The sequence below is a fragment of the Theropithecus gelada genome, chromosome 2 (assembly GCF_003255815.1).
Source record: "Theropithecus gelada isolate Dixy chromosome 2, Tgel_1.0, whole genome shotgun sequence".
NCBI classification, from domain to species: Eukaryota; Metazoa; Chordata; class Mammalia; order Primates; family Cercopithecidae; genus Theropithecus; species Theropithecus gelada.
Window position 1 is genome coordinate 28,806,914 of NC_037669.1, and position 22,156 is coordinate 28,829,069.

Sequence of the window (22,156 nt, forward strand, 5' to 3'; positions counted from 1 at the left end):
TAATTTTAACCAGTGCGACTCCCTGGTCAACTCTAATAAATTAACTATAAAATGTGTTTGTAGGGAAGTTGTTCTATACTATATTATGTTATATTATATAATTGTCATTGTACAATGTACAGTCATGTGCTGTGTAACAATGTTTTGGTCCAACTGGGCCCGATGTCTCACACCTGTAATCTCAGCACTTTGGGAGGCCGAGGTGGGTGGATCACTTGAGGTCAGGAGTTCAAGACCAGCCTGGCCAGCATGGTGAAACCCTGTCTCTACTAAAAACGCAAAAATTAGCCGGGCGTGGTGGTGCATGCCTGTAATCCCAGCTACTTGGGAGGCTGAGACAGGAGAATTGCCTGAACCTGGGAGATGGAGGTTGTAGTGAGCCGAGATCATGCCACTGCACTTCAGCCTGGGTGAAAGAGCAAGACTCCATCTCAAACACACACACACACACACACACACACACAAAAACAGTGTTTTGGTCGATGATTGACCACATATTTTATGGTGGTCCCATAAGATTATAATGGGGCTGAAAAATGTTTATCATTTAGTGACATCATGACTGTTGGGATGTCATAGTGCAATGCATTACTCATATGTTTATGGTGATGCTGGTGTAAACAAACCTACTGTGCTGTCAGTTGTAGAAAAGTATAGCACATACAATTATGTACAGAATAATTGGTAATGATAATAAATGACTATATTACTGGTTTATGTATTTACTATACTATGCTTTTATCATTACCTTAGAGTATACTTCTACTTACAAAAAAAGTTAACTGTAAAACAGCCTCAGGTAGGTCCTTCAGGAGGTATTCCAGGAGGCATTGTTATAGGAGATGACCTCTCCATGTGTGTCATTGCCCCTGAAGACCTTTTACTGGGACAAGATGTGGGGGTGGAAGACAGTAATACTGATTATTCTGACCCTGTGTAGGCCTAGGGGAAAGAGAAGTGTAATTAACTTTCCACTTTCCATTCATGGGGCTCTACATAGTATGAGAAAAGCTCCCTGTGGCCAATCTTAACAAAACTGGGTTCCAGAATTATTGTTTTATCCCAACACATCATATTCTATACTACTGAGATTAATGGAAGAGAACAGGCGATTTTCTGTAAATAAGAAAAGCATGTATGGTTATAGTCTGAGGATTAAAGAAAGGTGAAAAGTACAGCAAATTAGAATTCTTGGTAATTTGAATGTTGTTGCTTTTTGAACAAAAGTTTTTTTATCAGTCACCACTTGTCACCTTTTAGTAGCTACACAAAAAAGTCATTTATTTCATAAACATTCAAAATGTGAGAAACTTGAATCCTTTTGCCCATGCTGAATTCAGCGACTTAACACCAACACCCACTTTGAAAACTGAAAAAAGTTATGCATATTAATTACTTTCCTGGTAGAGAATGTGTCCTTCATTGTGAATAAATACAACAGCTTTAATCATGGCAATAGCCAGACCAAAACAAATGGGTAAGCAGCTATTGTATTATGTGTATGTGTATTTTAATTTCCAGGAAACTCTGGGTGCCCCTTTTTCCTCTGGGGACTTCTGGCATTGCTGGGCTTGGCTTTGGTTATATCACTGATCTTCAATATTTCCCACTATGTGGAAAAGCAACGACAAGGTAAGACATTTTGACAGATTTCACATGGTACCTGCTTGAATGGAGACTATGGAGTCACTGGAAAACCTATGGAAGCAGACAATTTTATGAAATGTCATTCAACAGGATATTTTTATCTACAGAAAATCTATTTGCTAATTTTTCTCACCCAAAGGGTTCTCTTATTTAAGAATGCAATCATATTAGGAATGTGAAAAAATTATCCAATTTAGGAACTCTGCTTTAGGGTGTAGAGTGGGACGGGATTATCCTGGTAAATATGTTTTTCCTCCTCCAATTGAAAAACCTATGAAATTGTAGTCTATGCTGGGGCAGCCATCAAGGCGCTCTCTGATACAAAATAAACAAAGGGAAGTCTAGCTCTTTAAGATTCCGTTCAAGCCAACTTAATCTTCTCAGGATCAGTCAGGCATTCTCAAGTGCAACACACAGGAGCGGACTCAGAAGACAACTGGAAAAGGAATAGATCGAAATATGGGCTTGCTGTCAAACACTCCCAGAGTCTAGGAGAGGTCAAGAGTATCTGCCACGGTCAGCTTTGCTTTTTCAACATGCTGGGTATAAGTTTTAACGATATGGCTTTCAATCTGCGTATGCCACAACTGAAATGGCCTAAAGTCCAGCAGATGGCACAGCCTTTGTATGCTGTAGGCATCCAATTCACGTTGAATATGCATGGATCCATGCTGAATCCATTACATGTTGCATACATATGGATGGGTGGGAGAATGAAAGTTCAACTATTGCTGGAAGGTATCTTTTTTTTTTTTTTTTTGAGACAGCATTTTGCTGTGTCGCCCAGGCTGGAATGCAGTGGCTTGATTAACTCACTGCAGCCTCAAACTTCTGTGCTCAAACAATCCTCTTGCCTCAGCCTCTCAAGTAGCTAGAATTACAGGCATGCACAAACACATCCAGCTAATTTTCAGAATTTTTTTGTAGACATGGGAGTCTCACTGTGTTGCCCAGGCTGATCTCCGACTCTTGTTCTCAAGCCATCCTTCTGCCTTGGCCTCCCAAAACACTGAGATTACAGTTGTAAGCAACCACGCCCAGCCTGGAAGATGTGTAAATACCAAGAAACCCTTGGGGCGGGACATTGAAGTGGTAATAAAAGAAAAGAAAGGATAAATGCATTTCCTTTTAACAGAGGAAATGAAATAAAACTAAGTTAACAAAATTAACTTAGACCCATGTGTCCAAGGAAAATTGCATGGAGCTAATTTAGAACAATGGTCAGATTGCAGCAAATGTCTTTATTTCATTTAGAAATATCTTAAGTAAGCATTGATAATACTAACATAAAAATATGAAGAAGGGATTATCGTCATGCAGGTTTGAAAATAAGATGAGAGGTACTCGAAAATGGAGCGGTCTAGCTGAAGCCACACATCTATTCAATAGCAAAATCAGCGATAAGTGTCCAGTTTTTCTAATTCTCTGTCCCAAAAGGTTTCTACCAGCACATCCTATTTTGACATTGTTGACCAGTTGTCCTCAGCCAGAAACCCAACACTCTTTTTGGATCTCTGTTATATCAATTCTACGGCTAAGGTAAAATTTATGACAAGCAATCCTTTTTCATTAGCAATGCTTTCAGTAAGTCTTTTAAAAATCAAATATATTTTCAAATAAACATAAACTTTGGCTGGGCGCAGTGGCTCATGCCTGTAATCCCAGCACTTTGGGAGGCCGAGGTGGGCGGATCACGAGGTCAGGAGATCGAGACCACGGTGAAACCCCGTCTCTACTGAAAATACAAAAAACTAGCCGGGCGCGGTTGTGGGCGCCTGTAGTCCCAGCTACTCGGGAGGCTGAGCCAGGAGAATGGCGGGAACCCGGGAGGCGGAGCTTGCAGTGAGCTGAGATCGCGCCACTGCACTCCAGCCTGGGCGACAGAGCGAGACTCCGTCTCAAAAAAAAAAAAAACCATAAACTTTATAAGTCAGATGTGTAAATGACCCATCATCAAACATCTACAGTATCCCTCTTTTATAGATAATAATGAGCTCAGAGTAGTACTTTGCTTTATATATCAAAATGGCTATTTTAACTTCTTCATTAAGATATCTTATAAATCCAGATAATATTATAGTCTGAATTACAAAAATATATGTGAATTGAGATCTACAGAGAGTAAAAAATTTAAGGTGACAACCAAGACAAGAACAGTAACCTGAATTAGTACCTCACTCCTTCATTGATTCCATTGATAATCCTTTTAAGATTGCTGAGGGGCCAGGTAACAGGTAGACACTGACATGTTTACCTTGAGCTCACTTGTCTAACTTAAAAGTTATCTAGCAAATGTGACCTATTTACTTTCAACCTAAATAGTCAGTGTTTTCAGTCATATGATTGCATTGAATTATGGATGTTAAAAACCACTTTTTATCATCATCAAGATCAAGACTGGTATAATTTCACTAATCTAGTACTTCCGCCCCAGAAGTATTCAGCTGTATTAGTCTTTTACAACTCATTGTAAATAGGTTTTACAATTCTCATTTTTGATAGTTTGTGCATTGGGATTTATTTACCCACATCCACACCTTTTTGCCTCCATGCAAACTCCTTTCTGTAGTTGCTTATTATGGTAAGTTGACCACTGCAGAAAGATGGTAGCCTTACTTTAAAAAGCAGCACCTTTGGTAGTTAAAAAAAACAGCGCCTGTAATCCTAGCACTTTGGGAGGTGGAGGTGGGTGGATCGCCTAAGGTCAGGAGTTCGAGACCATCCTGGCCAACATGGACACACTCCATCTCTATGAAAATTACAAAAATTAGCTAGGCATAGTGGTGCACGCCTGTAATCCCAGCTGCTTGGGAGGCTGAGGCAGGAGAATTGCTTGAACCCAGGAGGCAGAGGTTGCAGTGAGCTGAAATAGAGCCACTGCACTCCAGCCTGGGCAACAGAGCGGGACTCTGTCAAAAAAAAAAAAAAGAAAGGCAACACTGTTTAATCTTGCTATTTCAGGACAGATTTTTTTCTTTTCAATTGTGCAAACTCTTACTGCCCCAGGCATGCCATAAATGGCTGTATTACCTAAAAGTAGTGTAATGGGAAAGAACATTTTTAAGAAAACAGCAAACAATAAATTGCATTTATTGATGTATTTTTTAAATAAATTTTGCTTCTCTCAATTGTTTTTAATAGTATACCTTTGAAGTAGACCTGATGTAAATTATAACTCTGCCCTCAGTATTTAGCTGGGAGATCTTGCACAAGTAACATAATTTCTCTGAGTTTCAGTTTCCTTATCTACAAGATAGGGAAAATACCATCTAGACCCTAGGGTTCTTATAAGAATTACACACACACACACACACACACACACACACACACACACACAAAATCTTTGCATAGCACTGGGGACTTAGTAGGTCAATCCTAGATCTGGTACAGCCCATCACCATACCTGGTGGCCCTCTTGCTTCCTTCCCTCTTTCCACAAATAAGTATTAAGGATCTACTATGGCTACATCTCATCCCATTTAATTTTCACATCTGTTATTTTGGTGAACATTGGTTTCTCTGGCTACTTTGCTGCTCCCACCATCCCTATGCCCCTCTAAGTCCTCTCCAGCTCCAACTTCACTTTCCTCATCTCTATATTATTTAACAAATCTGTACAATACCGAGCTTTAGCACTAACTGTTGTGGTCATGTAAGTCACATTCAGGCCATTTCAGAGAGTTTTCTGTAGGGTTTTATGAAATTGGTTCTAAACATTCGCTTATCACAAAACTTTTTATTTGAGCAGAATTTGCCCTTCTTAGGTGGAGCATACACTGGAATTTGCATTTTATTGGTGTGCAATTGATGTATTCATCAATGCTGAGAATGTCCTTTGTGCTTATCTCTCCTCCACCCTTTCTCTCTGCCCCAATTTCTCCTAACATCTTTTCCCAAGTATTAGTAATAGCTCTGCCATTCTTTTCATCCCATATGAACAAACAGAACTATCTTTGTTTCTAACCCAGAGATTTCAGATATATTTCAGAACTGCTCTGCAAACAGTTCAGTTCCTTCCCAGTCTTCCTGAAGACGCCTTCCTGCCTTATTTCTCTTGGACAAACAAACTATAATAAAAGAGACTCTATTGTATCAGGCAGCTTTTCTGCCACTTGGGCTGTGAATGCAATGCCCCTGTATCTGGCCTCATGTAACTTTTTATGTTTGTACCTTTGTGTTACTCTTTGTGGCTAAGAAACTTGCAAGATCTGACTCCACCTTGGTTAGTCAGTGAATAAGTTTTGCGGGTGTAATAAATAGCGTTCAAAAGAAAATCTCCATTTCAGCAACAATACAATATCTGCACATTCAATCAGATAGACCAGATAAGCCTCCCCTTGATGTTTTCTGTAGCAGCTGGGTAGAAGCTTTGAAATGGAGTTCTCTCATTCTCCCTGAAATAAATCCTTCATTTTTATGTGATTCTTTGTTCAAATCTGTTCTTCAGGAGGATTATATTTGTTTCTTTTTCTGATAGGAGTGCATTAACTTTTTGCTTCTTTAAATCCAAAAACTATTCTTTGTTCAACTCTTCCTCTCTGGTTTGGAAAGAAGGTTAAACAAGCGTATGGTTTGGTCATACATCAAAGTCCTATCAGTAGGAAATTATGGCATCTTCGCATTGAACACGCATCAGAGGAATTTTATTATGGAGTTTAAACTATGTGCTGTTGTCTATTCTTGTACATAGGAGGGTTAACACTCTAAGAGGAAAAACATAAAAGCAAATATATTTGCATCGCACCCTCTCAACTACAAACCTGACCACAAGCGTTTGCATCTGAATCACCGGAGAGGATTATGAGAGCTCACCTAGTTCTTCCCACGCACGTCTTGCACACTTCATTGCTTTATAGCAAAGCATACACTTTTTTTATTTTGCTAAATGTCATTGAAATCACCAGGCAGCTTTTAAATTAAGTCATGCCACTTATTTTTAAATAAACTTTTGAGCCTTCATGACAGAGTGAACTTTTCAGGAGCCTGAGCTTGCTGGCTTTTATTCTTAGCTGTAACCTCTGAACTTTTTACTACTGCTCATTTAAAGAGATTATAACCTTCTTCTAGGAAGGACTGCAAAACAAAATTCCCCAAGTACTGATGGCTCAGCCACAGATTATACATTTACATCCTAAGAGTAGCAGGGAATGGGGTGCCCTTGAACTTCTTAAATCCCATTTCAGGTGTTCCCTTTGTCCATTACTTGTTTTCTTTATTTTCCCCCCAAATTGGTTTAGTCCCTTTCCTTCCATCTAAACATCGCATTATAATATTGTATCCTTTATATGGTTGCTTCTATTTCCATTTTCCCACACAGTTTTTTGCCTTACTTTTTTTTCTTTTTTTCCCCCTCCTAATAATACATTCAGCACATTACCATTCTATATAGTTTGTTTGTTTGTTTGTTTATTTATTTATTTGAGACAGAATCTTGCTCTGTTGCCCAGGCTGGGGTGCAGTGGCACGATCTCAGCTCACTGCAACCTCTGCCTCCTGGATTCAAGCGATTCTCCTGCCTCAGCCTCCTGAGTAGCTGGGACTACAGGTGCACGACACCATGCCCAGCTAATTTTTTGTATTTTAGTAGCAATGGGGTTTCACCATGTTGGCCAGGATGGTCTCAATCTCCTGACCTCGTGATCTGCCCACCTCGGCCTCCCAAAGTGCTGGAATTACAGGCATGAGCCACCGCGCCCGGCCAGAGTTAGTTTTTATGTGTTACGCTAGCATTCTTTCTCAGCACCAGCGATCATACTTCAAGCACCTCCAACTGAAAAATCCACATTATCTTTTAAAAGTATTAGCCTGTTTGGGGAATTATTTTTACTCTATACCTACTTTTTCCTATTCTTATTAAGCAATGACACTCTTCACTTTTGTTTTCAAATTTTTTGCTGATGTTTTCCCTTTTCTTTCAAATTAATGCTCAACTGGTGACTTTTCTTTTGTCAAAGGTGAGATTTTAGTAATTTCATTTCAAATCAAGCATTCCTTATAAATCTTTTAACTTTAAAATATCATACCATCTTAATAATACCAACCTGTTTTCAACTAACTCGTTCAATGAAACTTCCTGACTCAAATGAGTGCAATTAAATTCTGGCTTGTTATATAATATGTATTTAGAATGTATGTATAATATTAGTAACAAACTTTGTCATTAAAAATGTTTTTTACAGAAATTATTTCATTTACTTCTGACATGTACTCTGTGATATAGGCATTATTGTCCCTACTTCATGGATAAATTGAGAACCAGAGTTTTAAAGTAATTTGCGTGTTGTCACAGGGCAAATGCATTCCAAAACTGGTACCAAATCCATGTCTTCTAATTCTTAACCCTGGATTTGTTCCATTATACATCAGGCTACCATTTGACTAAATTCTTACGCATCTACTTTAATTCCAGGCAAATCTGCAAAGTAATTAGTGGCCTGAGTGTAAACATTTTCTTCACATAGAAGAAAATCAACATATACTTTATGTCATGTCTTATTTATCAGTTTACAATTTCCTGGTCTATATTAACTCTTTTTTCTTTATATGCTTATTGATACTATTTACATTTCTCAGGATTTTTTATTTTGCCGAATTTGTGCCTATTATGCAACATGTTTCAGACCTCTCTAGGCTTCTCCCACCATTTGTGTGCACTCATATTCACAAGACTAATATGAAAGTAGTTGAAAATAACTGCATCTTTTACATGCAGTTCATGGTAGAACATTTCCTCTGGGCTAGAAGTATGTTTCTGGCATATTCCAAGTGGAATACATTCATCACTTTTGGTCCCATAGCAGCTTAGTGCATCTGCAAAATCTTCCCTCATTTAGTCCTTCACAGAGTTCTTCCAAACACATTGACATGTCCATTTCATCCTCCAATATGATTACTTTCATAAATTGTTCCACTAATGTTTCTTTAACAGTTAATAAACTCTGGAGAATAACTCCACTTTGTTACACATGCATTTAACTAAAATAAGTTTTGTAGTTGTTTGGTGACTTACTGAATTATTTGAAAATGTTATTGCTATTTCCTCACTAATACAGTGTTTTCATATGTTCAAGTTGAAAGACAATCATTTGGTCACCATTTTCTTGTGGTTATTGTCAGAGGGTTAGATAATAGTGGTCTTTATTTTTACATGAATAACTTTTTTGCAAGGTTTTGGTTTTTATTTAATGCCAGGTTGAAAAATAAGCCATTCAAATATAATAAACATTGTACTGTGTATGTGCATCTAGTTCAACAGCAAAGAAAATTTACTGATGAATGGATAATACAGAATTTTCTATAATATTGATCTTAAGATTGTACCTTGAATATCCCTTAATTTTTCTCAATAATTCATTATTAATCTATTCCCTTCCATTAAAAAAAAATTCTTAAAACTATATTTGTTAAATAGCTTTTGAATTCTTATATTTAACCTAGAGGTAAAGAGGTAAAAATACTTTTATTTGGCTTTGAATTGCCTCATTCAAGGTTTAACAATGAGTTGCTTACTGAGATTCATCACATAGTTTTTTTTTTTTTTTTGTATGTGTGGTTTTGTTGTCCTACAACATATCTCTGGTAAGTCTTGCCCTGGCAGACCAAAAAGAACTTTTTTTTTTCTACTGTTCTACTGTTTTGCTTAATTTTAGAGCCTGTGTTCCAACTTTTTCCAGGTCTCTTCTTTCTAGGACACTCATTTCTCCTTGCCACTCCTTTGTACCATGTGGATGAAATGGCGTCATGATCAGAGCAACTTCCTTAATATCATTTTTATGTTGTTACTCATGCCAAGAAATGTTAAAAGTAGATATATAGATAGATAGATAGATAGATAGATAGATAGATAGATAGATAGATAGATAAAAGAAAAGTCTCCTATTGATTTTTTCATTTTTGGTAAGGAAGAAAAGCCTATTCAAACCACATGGGCAAAGATAAAAACCTACAAGAATGCAGAGGTGTTTCATGGAACCCAAAGGCAGAAAGTACAGCCATGCCCTGCAATGGACTGGAGCCACAAGGAAGGCAGGAAGGAAGGTTCCGGTTCTCTCTACTTAGTGTTTGCTGTGCATAAAACCGCCATGCATCCAGGCTGTACATTGTCTCCAAGCTACACTGTTTCCATCCCAAATTACCAAGAACGTTCATCTGGTTTTTCTTCAAATCATATAAATCTTTCTGTCTTGGTAATTTGGTAAAAGGCAAATCTCATTGGCCCAAGAGACCTTTAACCCTACTTCAATCAGAAGTGCCCTGAGAGCCTTGTTCAAATATATTAAGTGACATTGAGGCTAAGCTCCCCTCGGAACACACTTTAGAATATTTAACAAAGGTATGTCAACATTCCTTTTAACTTGTCTATTCTGAATATCTTTCAGATAAAATGTACAGCTACTCCAATGACCACATTCCCAGGTATGTTGTGATTGAGTCATGTATCATGATTCTCAACTAATAAGCGAAAGTAACAATGCTATATTGTTTAAAGATTTGGTTCATGGATATTATACTTAGGTTAAAATAAAATGAAAAGTGAGTTTTAATTACTTTTACTTTCATCTAAAGATTAGAAACTATAACATTATTATCTTTCCTAGTTATTTGCACACTGTGAGTCAACAAGAGAGCTGGTTGAAGGATAAAATGAGATTCTAACCTGGTAACTATAGAATTCTCATTAATTTCAGAGGCAGATATCCTAGATTATGATCCACCTTAGATACAGAATTGTGCTACACTTCAAAATCCATAGTAGAAAACAATCTGGCAACCTAATACAATTTATGATATGTATACATGGGCCAGGCATGGTGGTTCACAACTGTAATCCCAGCACTCTGGGAGGCCGAGGCAGGCATATCACGAGGTCAGGAGATGGAGACCATCCTGGCCAACATGGTGAAACCCCGTCTCTACAAAAAATACAAAAATAAAATAAAATAAAATATTAGCGGGGTGTGGTGGCACATGCCTGTAGTCCCAACTACTCAGGAGGCTGAGGCAGGAGAATCACTTGAACCCAGGAGGCAGAGGTTGCAGTGAGCCGAGAGGGCACCACTGCATTCCAGCTGGGTGACAGAGTGAGACTGTCTCAAGGAAAAAAAAAAAAAAAAAAGATGTGTATACACATAGATATATACAAAGATCATAGCCCTATGCTGTTTGTAAAGTTAATGTCAATCAATAGGGAAATGTGATGAACAGATACTCTGAAAGAATATGCAGTTATAGATATAACTTATTCTCTTTAATAGTTAATGAGCTATGTGCAAAGAAATTTGTATAGTAGTATACATTTTTTTAAAAAGATGGCATAAATCATAGTAAAGAAATTTTACTTTTTTTGGATAGTATATTCTGACCTAGATATGTCAATATATTGGAGATTTCTGTTTTAGGAGTAAAAAAAAAAATCTAAATAAAGAGAATTTCCTAGAGGGCTCTTCAAGACCTTTCTGAAATGGTAGACTGAAAGGTCTTTGAAAAACACAGAGCTTTCTCACTGGGTAGGATAAGATCAGAAGCCTTTTTTGTCTCTTAAAGGTCTTTTTTTTTTTTAATTCTTTTTCCATGTGAAAATTTCTCCAGCAAGTATAAGATCTGGGCTTCAGGCACACCCCCTCACACACAAAATCTGCTTTTACGACTACTCTTAACATTGAATTCTTTAACATTAGATAATTTTCAAGTCATTAGTTTATATCAAGAATGATTTGCTTATCGCTCTTTTGGTTTCTTTTTACAACACATAATGATGAAAATCCTGTATAACCACACAGTAAATGCTAATCTCTTTGATGATCTATTTAATACTTGTAATTTGCAGGGCAATTAAGATGCAATGTGATAGAAAGTCTTGTGATTTGACTATTTAGCTAAATTAGGTTGGTGGTTTAGGAATTAGGATGGGAGGAATGAGGGAAAATTGGTAAAATACCTGCCTCAAAGCAATCAGGCTCTTAGCTGTAGGGCAAATGTAAAAAGGAAGCTTTTATAGCATTTATTCATTCAATAAATATTCACTCAACAAATAGGCACTGTGCTAGACAATTGCAAAGTAAGTTTGCTGATGACCAATCCCAAGGGAGGATGTAAAATAGCAAAGGGTCATTACTATGCCAACCACCAGGAATAGGGGTCTGAGCGCTTCAGCCCACTGTGTCTTGGGTTGCACATTTACTACTTTGCCTGAGCGTGGCGAGACAAAACACACAATCAGTTACATAAAGTGAGCTTATTACTTACCGATACTCAGCAAAGGACAACCAAAGTCTAAGATACATTAGGAGCTAGTTCCCCAAGATTCAGAAAAGCTGCCCAAGGTGGATGGAAACTCATCTTCCTGTTCCCCACCTGCACTGCAACTGAAGGACCCCAGAAAGCAGCCCACCTTTGGGTTTATCCCTAAGGGGCAACATGATATGCTGGACTAAAGCACTGAAGGATATCCTGTTTCTATGAGAAGACTAGAATAGAACCTAGGCTGTTCCAGCCGATTCTTCTTTATCTCTGAAGATTGCATTTCCAGCACATTCTCCAGTTATTTTTAAAAATTAGAAGTAAGAAAGGAAGGGCCAGTTTGATGTAAAGTCACTCATAACTGTCCTGCAACAACAAAGATACAAAGATGGAAAGGCATGAATCTTTTCCTTAAGGATTTATAAAATAGTCTATTGTCTATTGTAACAAATCTCCAGTTAGGCAAAATTTGAATATACAATGCAAATTTTTTCTATATAAAAGGGTTGACATTTTAATTCACAAGTTTATGTATATACTTTATATTTTGTCTATTTCTCTTGATTATGTGGTTTGGGAACCAAAATCACTTTTGTAAAGGGACATGGAAGCTCCACAAACAAATCAATAAGCAAACTAAAAACTATCTCAATCCATTAAATGTTAAAACAGGGCAAGTGAAAATAAGGTCTATGTTTCTTAGGTGGGGCTTGCATTACTGATGCCTCTTCAGTTCCAACATCGTTTGTGGCCACAGAGGAAGGAAATAAACTTCCATCGCACTGAGTTCTCTCCCCACTCCTGTTCAATACTGGCTTATGTTGGAAGGGAAAGGAATTGCTTCTCTCATTGTATTTCTGTTTCCCAATTCCCTGCCCTTCCTGCAATAGTAGGTCAGAAACATGATCACTTTAAGGAGACCATAGCGTTTAAATCAAGCAGAAAGTCAAATACACACTTTCTGCTATTTATCCTTGGGTCACTTTCTTTCTCATTTAAAACATAATTCTTGTCTTTTGGTTTGTATTGGAAGGATAACACTGTGAGACTATCATGGGTCTGAGATCCAGGCAATTCTGGATTTTAAACAGACTTGCAATTAGTGGATTCGCAGTCTTGGGGGAAATGAGCATTGGTGAAATTTGGTTTTATCATTTGAAGAATAAGGTTTGTAATATAATACTTTATTTATAGAGCGTAGTTGACTAAAAAGCTGCCGCTTTATTGAATAAAAATTAATGTCTCTGAAAATTCCTGCCCACTTGCAGTATGTTCACACCCTAATTCAAGAAAGCAGGTCAGGTTCACAATTACATTAAGCTTATCATGACTCCTCAGTTTTCAGGGTCTCTCAAAAAGCTTAGGACACATTTCCAGCAGCTTTTCATGAACTGCTTCTGGGGGACACTGGAGGTGCTTTTATCATAAAACATTAATTCAGCTCAGCTACTCTTCTACTTTCAGGTGACTTCTTGAATTTCTGGAGCTCTGCAGGGTGGGGATCTTCTGTATTTCCCTTCTTTGCTAACTATGCTACCTAAATATAACTAGTCTCATCTGTCCTCTTGACCTGTTCTCAAGGTTGAGAATGCTGATGACAACAGAACTCTTGGGCGCCTTTCCCTGACATCTCAGACGTCCAAGTGGCTATGCAGTTGAGGCCTTCACTAGACCCAGAAGACGTGTCTCTATGTCTTCCAGCCTCCTGTTTGTTTCAATGCACAAATAATCATACCCCAAGCCCCAACCCTGTATAACTGCAAGAAGTCTGGTCCCTTTCCTAAGCAATTCTGAGAATCTCGGGGTTCCCCAAACCTTATTCTTGGCTGCCCCCTTGTCACCTCTAGCTCCATCACTGCTCTCGGATTCTCTGTCATTTTAGAAATCATCATGCTGGCAGTTCTTTCCAGTATCTTTTCTGCCAAACTTTGGCAAAAGACCCTTCTTTTGAAGTGCTCTAAAGCACTGGGAATGTGAGCTCATTGTGCTTAACAGACTTTATAAAGAAATATGCATATTAGAGAGGCACTTGAACACTAATCAACAGAATGAGAATTTAGTGTTGGATATCATGGCTGTGAGCAACCATTAACAATCACTTCAGAGACAACACTGCTGGATTCACTTCTCAGCCTCAGTCACACGAAATAGTGCTAGGGTTTACACTCTTCCTCTGGATCAGGGTTCTCTATTTGGTGCCCTCCTACACCGAGTTCAAGACATCTACACCCATATCACAGCCCATGCCAGAGAAAGCAAAAATGTAATAAGCATATATGCATCACTCTGCCAACGTTTCCTTTTTTCTTCTGCATTGTTACTTTTTCTGTCCCTTTTGTATCATTCCTACCAATATATAAACAGACTGTATTGTTTATACATTTAAAAAACCAACCATCTCCTTGAAACTAGATTGTGTGGTAGCTAATGCCTATAATCTCAGCACTTTGGGAGGCTGAGGCGGGCAGATCATGAGGTCAAGATCAAGAGATTGAGACCATCCTGGCCAACATAGTGAAACTCTGTCTCTACTAAAAATACAAAAATTTGCTGGGCATGGTGTCATGCGCCTGTAGTCCCAGCTACTCAGGAGAATCACTTGAACCCGGGAGGCGGAGGTTGCAGTGATCCAAGATCACACCACTGCACTCCAGCCTGGGCGACAGAGCAAGACTCCATCTAAAAAAAAAAAAACGAACAAACAAAAAACAGAAAAAAAACTAGATTGTCTTACAACTACCTCTTCACTGCTCTTTTCTCTTTTACAAGAAAACTTGAAAGTTCCCTCTATATTCTCTCCATATTTGCTGGCTTTTCTTCCTCTTCTTTCTTGAACCTACTGTATGCCATAGGTCCTCACTAATACACCGGCTCTGCTCTTGCCAAGGTTACCATGATCAAATCTCGGTTTCAGCTTGCTGAGTCCCTCTGCAGCATTTGACACCCTGACACTCTCTACTTGAAACACCTGATTCTCTGGGCTCTGAGCCACCTCCCTCTTTGGTTTTCCTCTTCTCTTACCAGCAGCCCCTTCTCCTTTGCTGGTTTCTGAATCTTGAACATCAGAGTGCCCAGGGCCTCATTCCATAAATAATGTCATCCTCTCTCATGGCTTTAAACATTTACATGCTTTCAGGGCCCAAGCTTACATCTTCGCCTATTCAGAGTAACAACTATGAAGCAAATCAGGTTAGCAATTACCAAAACCAACTTCTGATATATCCCGAAGCTTGTCCTTTCCCATATCTGGCAACTTCTCGACCCTTAAAATAGATTTATTTAATTTTGTGAAAAAGTCTTTCAATTTTATTTGGATGTTGGAATCCTGCATTTGTATTCTAGAACTTGGGAGCTGAAAAGAACAATAGAGATCAACTAGTTTAATATTCTCATTTTTTAAGTAAGACAATCTAAACTTAGAGAATTTAAGTCCAAGGTGATCAGGTAAAAGTAGTGATTTTTTTTTTTTCTTTTTTTTTTTGAGACAGAGTCTCGCTCTGACTCCCAGGTTGGAGTGCAGTGGCGCAGCATCGGCTCACTGCAATCTCTGCCTCCTGGGTTCATGCCAGATTTTTTTTAAAATTTGAATTTAGTTATTTAAATGGACTTGGATCGCAAACTACTTGAGGAATTTTATGAAAGACCTAATAAATAATAAATATAAATATAAAATGTAAAAAATAGGAACTAGAAAAAATATAAATGAAAGCACAGAGTCTGGACCATAGTAATAGATACAATTAATGTATTTTTCTTAATTTTGGAGTGTCAGTAAATGTACTTATTGGTTAGAGAATTATTTCATGCATGTTCAGAACAATGGAGAGTCTGATCTGGCTGAAAACTCAGAGGCACACTAGCCTCTCAGATATGAGTTCAATTATTAATTTATTTATAAAAGTAATTAATCATCCACATAAAACACTGCCACACATTTTCTCCTGAGGTTTATTACACATTTACAACAGGCTGGAGCTATTTGGCATTGCCAAGAATATATTTTTTAATTTGTTTGTTAGGCAGTTGCTCCTGAATAATAGTTTATTTGAGATGATTAATCATTTGAGATGGGCCTGTAGACACAGGACACTGCATTATAAATCATATCTTATTTTCATTCATGGGAATAAAACAATATTCATTTTCTGGACATGATTTATCATTTGCAAGTTGTATCTGCTATCTATGTGGGCTAGGAAAATGGACGGATTGTCTTATTAAAAATTCTTCACCTTTTGCTATTATATTCTTGGCATGGAGAAAACTCATGAGCAGGGACTACTTGATATCCAAATATTAAGCTGTATTGAATTACTGGACGGAGAAAAGGTTACAGATGAGTTCTTTTGTTATCAGATGAGTGAAGTGTATGCCCATGTCTGAGCTTTTCAAGCCATTTCATACAGGTATCATTTGAACTGTTATTTTTTTTGATACCTACTTACTATTTACATATACTCTGTCTTTTTTTCAGTAGCATGGGGAGTAATACAGGTGTTATGCCTTGAGATAAGAGTCCTTTTTTTTTTTCTTTTGATGAAATTCCCTCCAGCTCTCAGTGACATGTAATCTCAAAGTTAAAGCAGTTGGTACTATTTTATGAAATGCCACTCTCACCACCTGATAAGTTCCTCAGTTTCCAGACTGCTATTGTGAAATCTGGTCACTAGGGCCATCATCAATGGTAGTATGACATTGGTAGAATGACAGTCTGGTGACAATGGTAGGATGTATACTGTAATTCTAATAGCATTACTCATGTGAGGCTGGAAGGAACTTTAATCAGCTAACAAGAGCAAATAGCTGTGTATTCTTGTCAGTTCTCTTGACTTGGGGGTGGGGGAGACATAAAACTGTGGTCCCTGCATAGTATCTAGACTGTTTCCCTAGAGCCTTTGAATTGTATCACCCTCTGAATAACTTCCTCATGATGTGGACTGAGCACAGGGCTTTACGACTAAACTTGCTGTACAATCCTAGCACTTCCAGTTACTGTGTATCTGTGGACAATGTCATTAACCTCTATGAGTTGCAAATACCTCATATGCACAATAGGGATAAAAATATGCATCTCATATTATTGTCCTGAGGGTTGAATGAGCACTTGCATAGAGAAAAGTTTCATAATTGGTAGTTATTGCTGACAGTTGAGATAAGCCTAGGGAAAGTAAATTAATTTATGTGAATCTCAGGATTCTCCTGTGTAAAGCAGGGAAGAATACTACTACTTTTGGAGAATTTTCTTTGTGAGCTTTTGATATAATGTATGTAAAACACCTAACTCAGCATCTGGACATAATAGGTGATCAATCATTTTATTGCATCTGCTAACCTCAGTCTGTAATACTCAGAAAACATGGTTTTAAGAGACTGGACTGATATTCTGGGTGAGTAAAGAGGCAGTACATTGTACAATAAAGAGCATGGATTACCTGGGTTCTAATTCCAGTTCTGCTACTTATTAGTCTTGTAATCTTGAACAAGTGATATAATCTCTTTGTGCCTCAGATTTCTTATCTACCTAAGGGGGATGATATAGTACCTATGTTGGAATTGAGAGAATTAAATGAACAAACATATGAAATATGCTCGATGTAGCATCTAATATACAGTTACTATTGAATAAGTATTTGCTATCATTATTCCCTGTAAGAAGGTCCAAAAACCAACTTTTAAAATTTACACGAAACACACATACACATACATACATGCAGGCATGTGTTCACTCACTTGCACAGGAACACACCTACTGTGGTTGGCTGGAGGTAACCAAGAATAGGCAATAGTTCACTTAATATTGAATTTAGCTGAGAAATCAGTTATGAATTATGTGAAAAGTAGAATCTAATAAGGTAAATTATTTTTCCTTGTTATAGGGATGATGAGTATTATATTGAAGATACGCCAATTTATGGTAACTTAGATGATATGATTTCAGGTAAGTTTTCCATAAATTAAATTTATAAATAAATCAAGTAAATCACACTTAGTTTCACAAAATAATTTAAGTGGCACTTTAAAAAAATCACAGTCACACTTAGCTATCCCAGTGGTAACCATCAATTCAAGTACTTTTAGTATATTAATTAGGCTATATTTCCAAAGCTGCATATTGTAAGCTGTATTACAATAGCCACTCTAAATCAACATCCTGTTTTTCTACATTCTCTTCATTTCACTCTAGTAGTAATGAGAATACAGGAAGACTATTACCATGAATTTCGACACACACTGAATTCTATGAAATAAAGCTATTTCTAGGACAGAAAGTTGTCCACAGAAACAATGCTTTGTGCTCAGTATACAAAAGCAAATGTATAGTGAATAGCATGGAACAATGAACAGTTTCCTTGGTTTCTCATATTTTAAATAGAGAATGTAGGGCTGGATTGATGGCAGGTGGGAGAAAGAAGAACCAAATTGTTGCTGAGTGATTTATATATTTATTTTGTTCATATGTAATAAGTGCTCTTGAATTCCCTTATCACTTGTATCATCCCAGACACCTAAAAATAAAACATCCCTACATTTCTCAAAACAGATAACCTTGGTCTGATCTTAGAGTTCTGATGATAGAAGCTACCAGCCTTTCCCTGCAAGTACTCATTCAATACATCAGAGGAGACTTAGGGGTTAAATCCTATTGAACTCCAAGTTTTGAACACAGAGACATCCAGTAATGTACAAAATTTATCTAAAAGTCTATATATTAAAGCACTATGGAATCATCCTAAAGTTAGAAATGTGGGAATTCTCTTTTGTATGATTCAAGAATTTATTTTTATCTTTCCTTTCATTGTAGAGTGTCCTCTAGTGCTCTAAGGAATCAAAAATTATTTTTTGGAAATACATTATTAAAAATAATTTGTCCCCATTTCACTTTGGAGAATCATGTTGGCCACCTGTAATATTTGACTACTCGAATTCTTATGTATTCTGATGACTCTAAACCCATCATACTTGTTACTTCCATACTTAAGTGAGCCCAGGTGCCACTTGCACACATTCTGATTTAGCAGGTCCAGGCTAAGGCTTAGAGATCTGCTACTTAACATCCCAGGTGATTCTGATGCAGATTTTCCATGGACCATGATTTGAGAAACACCACTCTACATACCCTTTCTCTGTGTTGCTTTTCAGAAAGAGCTCAATGATTATTAAGTTGCTTTTATTATAGTAAATATATCTTTTTCTCTCTGAGGGTCAAACTGGTACAATCCACATTTCTGCCAGGTTACTGGTCATTCAATGAGTCACTACTTCACTTTCTTCTTCCTTTTAAATGGACATATCTGGGGGAAGAAAGGTATGGATGATTCATCCTGCAGGATGAAGTGAGTACAGATCTGCTGGCTGCTGAACACTGTACAAAAGCCCCAAATACTAAGGACAAGCATTGTGCAGTCCCAGACCCTTAGGCAGTCTGACTGAGATGTCCTGTCACTGATTGATGGGACAAAAGTCATAATATAAACCTTCTTTTTCAAAATTAGGATGTTGGACTTGAAATGTCCCTGAGTAAAACTCCTTACTCAAGGAACAAATTTCAAAATTGTAATCACTGATGTATGTGCAATGTGCTTTGTGGCACCATGTACCATTTGCAGTCTATCTTAAATAGAGAGTACAGGCAATCCTTTAACTTGTGAGATCTCTATAACATTTAAATGGTAGTTTAAGACTGTCAAGTCCTGCAATGGTACAAGAAAATTCATATGATCTAGTTCTTATGCCAAGGATTTATTTTTATCTTACTAACCCTGTAGCTCAAGAGACTTCACTGCTTAATCTGCAGGTAACAGTTTGGGCTTCCTTCTTTGTATCTCCACCAAAAACACTAGTTAAGTAATTCTTGGGCAGTTTATATTTACAGTCAAATGTTGTTTAGATCATGTATTTTTATTCATACTAGTATTTTTAAATTTTCTATCATGAGTCACAATCTTTTTAATTCCCAAGAACCAATGGATGAAAATTGCTATGAACAAATGAAAGCCCGACCAGAGAAATCTGTAAATGAGAGACATGAAGCCACCCCATCTGCACAGGTGAGTTTTGTTTTCTGTTTCCGTATTTGCACATTTCAAGAGCATAAGAGTAGTACATTATGATACACATCTGAAATAGCCTGTTAGAAATTTTGCAATCAATCGGGTATCAAGTTCTGGGAACTGACTCTAACTCAGAGTCATGTAAACAGAACTCAAACCATATTCCAAGAGTCAAAATTGTACACAATCACAAAGGCAATAGATTCTAAAATTGTACACAATCACAAAGGCAATCTATTAAGCTTTTTCTTTCTGATTGAAAATTTTGTGTGTATCACAGAGATCATATAATACAGAAGTTGACACATGGATAATGCTCACAAGACCTAAATGTCAGAAATTCAAAAGACAGAGCTGGGGTAGGGAGAGGGAGACCTTTAGTTATAAGATAAATTAGCTAGATACAAAACATCATATCCCTATTTTAAAAGGCAAATGACTTTCAATTTTAATGCAAGTCCTATGGCTGTGGTCTTACGGCAAGAGATTGCAAAATATACACACGGTTTATGTGGAGGTAGGCAGGACAAAAACGTAAAGAGCAACATAAAAAAACAGGAAGAAATGGCTAATTTCTCTTTTTCCTACCACAATTTGTTCAACCTCTTCAGTTTTAGTTCTAACTTTATTAAAAGCCGTTAGAAATTTTTAGCCTACATGCTCTTGAAATGCTACACATTTCAATTAAAATAGTCTTTCTTTTCCTCTTAGATCCTGTCTTGTTACTGCCTAGACATAGTAATAGAACCAGCATTTCCTAAGCAATTTTTATGTGTTGGTCTTGTATTATGTGCTTTATGTGCATTATCTCCTTAGATTCCTATGAGGGAGGCAGCATTATCATTCCCATTTTACAAATGCTCACAAAGGATGAAAACTTGCCCTAGAACACTTAGGTACTAAGTAAGTAGACAGAATCCAAACTTAGTCCTATCTTACAGAACATTCTCTTCCCTAAAATGACTCACATCTTGAAAATTTCCCAGTGAAGTAGAAGTTTGCTCTTTTTCTTCAGATAAATCCCCTAATAAATCAGATTTTTTAACTTTTTTTTTTTTTTTTTTTTTTTGAGACAGAGTTTTCTCTTTATTGCCCAGGCTGGAGTGTAATGGCACAATCTCAGCTCACTGCACCTCTGCCTCCCAGGTTCAAGAGATTCTCCTGCCTCAGCCTCCCAAGTAGCTGGGATTACAGGTGCCTGCCACCATGCCCAGCTAATTTTTGTACTTTTAGTAGAGACAGGGTTTCACCATGTTGGTCAGGCTGGTTGCAAATTCCTGACCCCAGTGATCCACCTGCCTCGGCCTCCCAAAGTGCTGGGATTACCAGCGTGAGCCACCGCACCCAGCCGAATACTTTTTAACTAAGAAACCAAGATGTAGTAGGGTTTGGGAAAAATATAGTCACCAAATCTGTCATCTAATGTTTAGTTAATTATAAAATATAGTTTAGATAGACATACGGAAAACCTGCATGATATAATATGATTTGCTAAATCCATGATAATAAAAAGAAAACCTCTCAAATAAGGTTAAAATACACTATATTATCTGAAGTTTAGAGATTCACAGCACTTTAGTTACAAAAGTATTGAGAATTCCGAATAGAAGTTACTATTTCATACACGTGAATTGTACAGGTAGCTTTATTTGAGCTGCATCTGGCTTTCACTTAAGTGAAAATTACACAAAGCCTTAAAATGTCTTTAAAGTCTGATCTTTTATAAATTATGTATTTAAAGGTATTTCCAAGAAAATTACTCTTTTCTATTATACTATTCTCATAAATTTAGTTTCACAAATTAGAGGTAATATCTTTGTATTTGCTCAATTTCATTTCACTACAGTGATTATTATCATAAAAAAACACTACCCAGTTTGCTACTACAATACTTTGTTACTTTGGTCAAAATCTAGGATATTATGCATAAAGCTTGATAGACAAAGTGTTTCTTTGTTGGAAAAACTGTAAATAGGCTCCTTGGCCTTTGAAAATGATGTGTACAGTTCAGAAATTGTAATTTTAGTATCTCAGTCTTCTATTAACTAGGAAGAGTTAATCAGAAAGCCTAGTAATAAAGTTAGTTCACAAGAGTTCCCAAATCCTAAAGCATTTGAAAAACACAAGTGTGAGCTTGCTCCTCTTCTCTTCATGTCCAAATCTCTAATCAATCTTTTCCTCCTCCAGAGGCATCCTCTCCCCTTTCCAAAGCCAATGCT

General features: G+C 37.2%; 1 protein-coding gene across 2 annotated transcripts in view; it reads left to right on the forward strand.

Moving 5' to 3' along the window:
- Positions 1-22,156, forward strand: part of LOC112618980 (T-cell receptor-associated transmembrane adapter 1) — a 31,968-nt gene that overhangs the window by 6,435 nt on the left and 3,377 nt on the right. The window contains exons 2-5 of one of the 2 annotated variants that reach the window (XM_025376685.1): positions 1,522-1,632; positions 10,026-10,062; positions 17,763-17,824; positions 19,846-19,934. In XM_025376685.1, coding sequence (XP_025232470.1) covers positions 1,522-1,632; positions 10,026-10,062; positions 17,763-17,824; positions 19,846-19,934 — 299 coding nt within the window. The remainder of the gene's footprint in view (positions 1-1,521; positions 1,633-10,025; positions 10,063-17,762; positions 17,825-19,845; positions 19,935-22,156) is intronic. The other variant, XM_025376686.1, reaches the window with a different exon arrangement.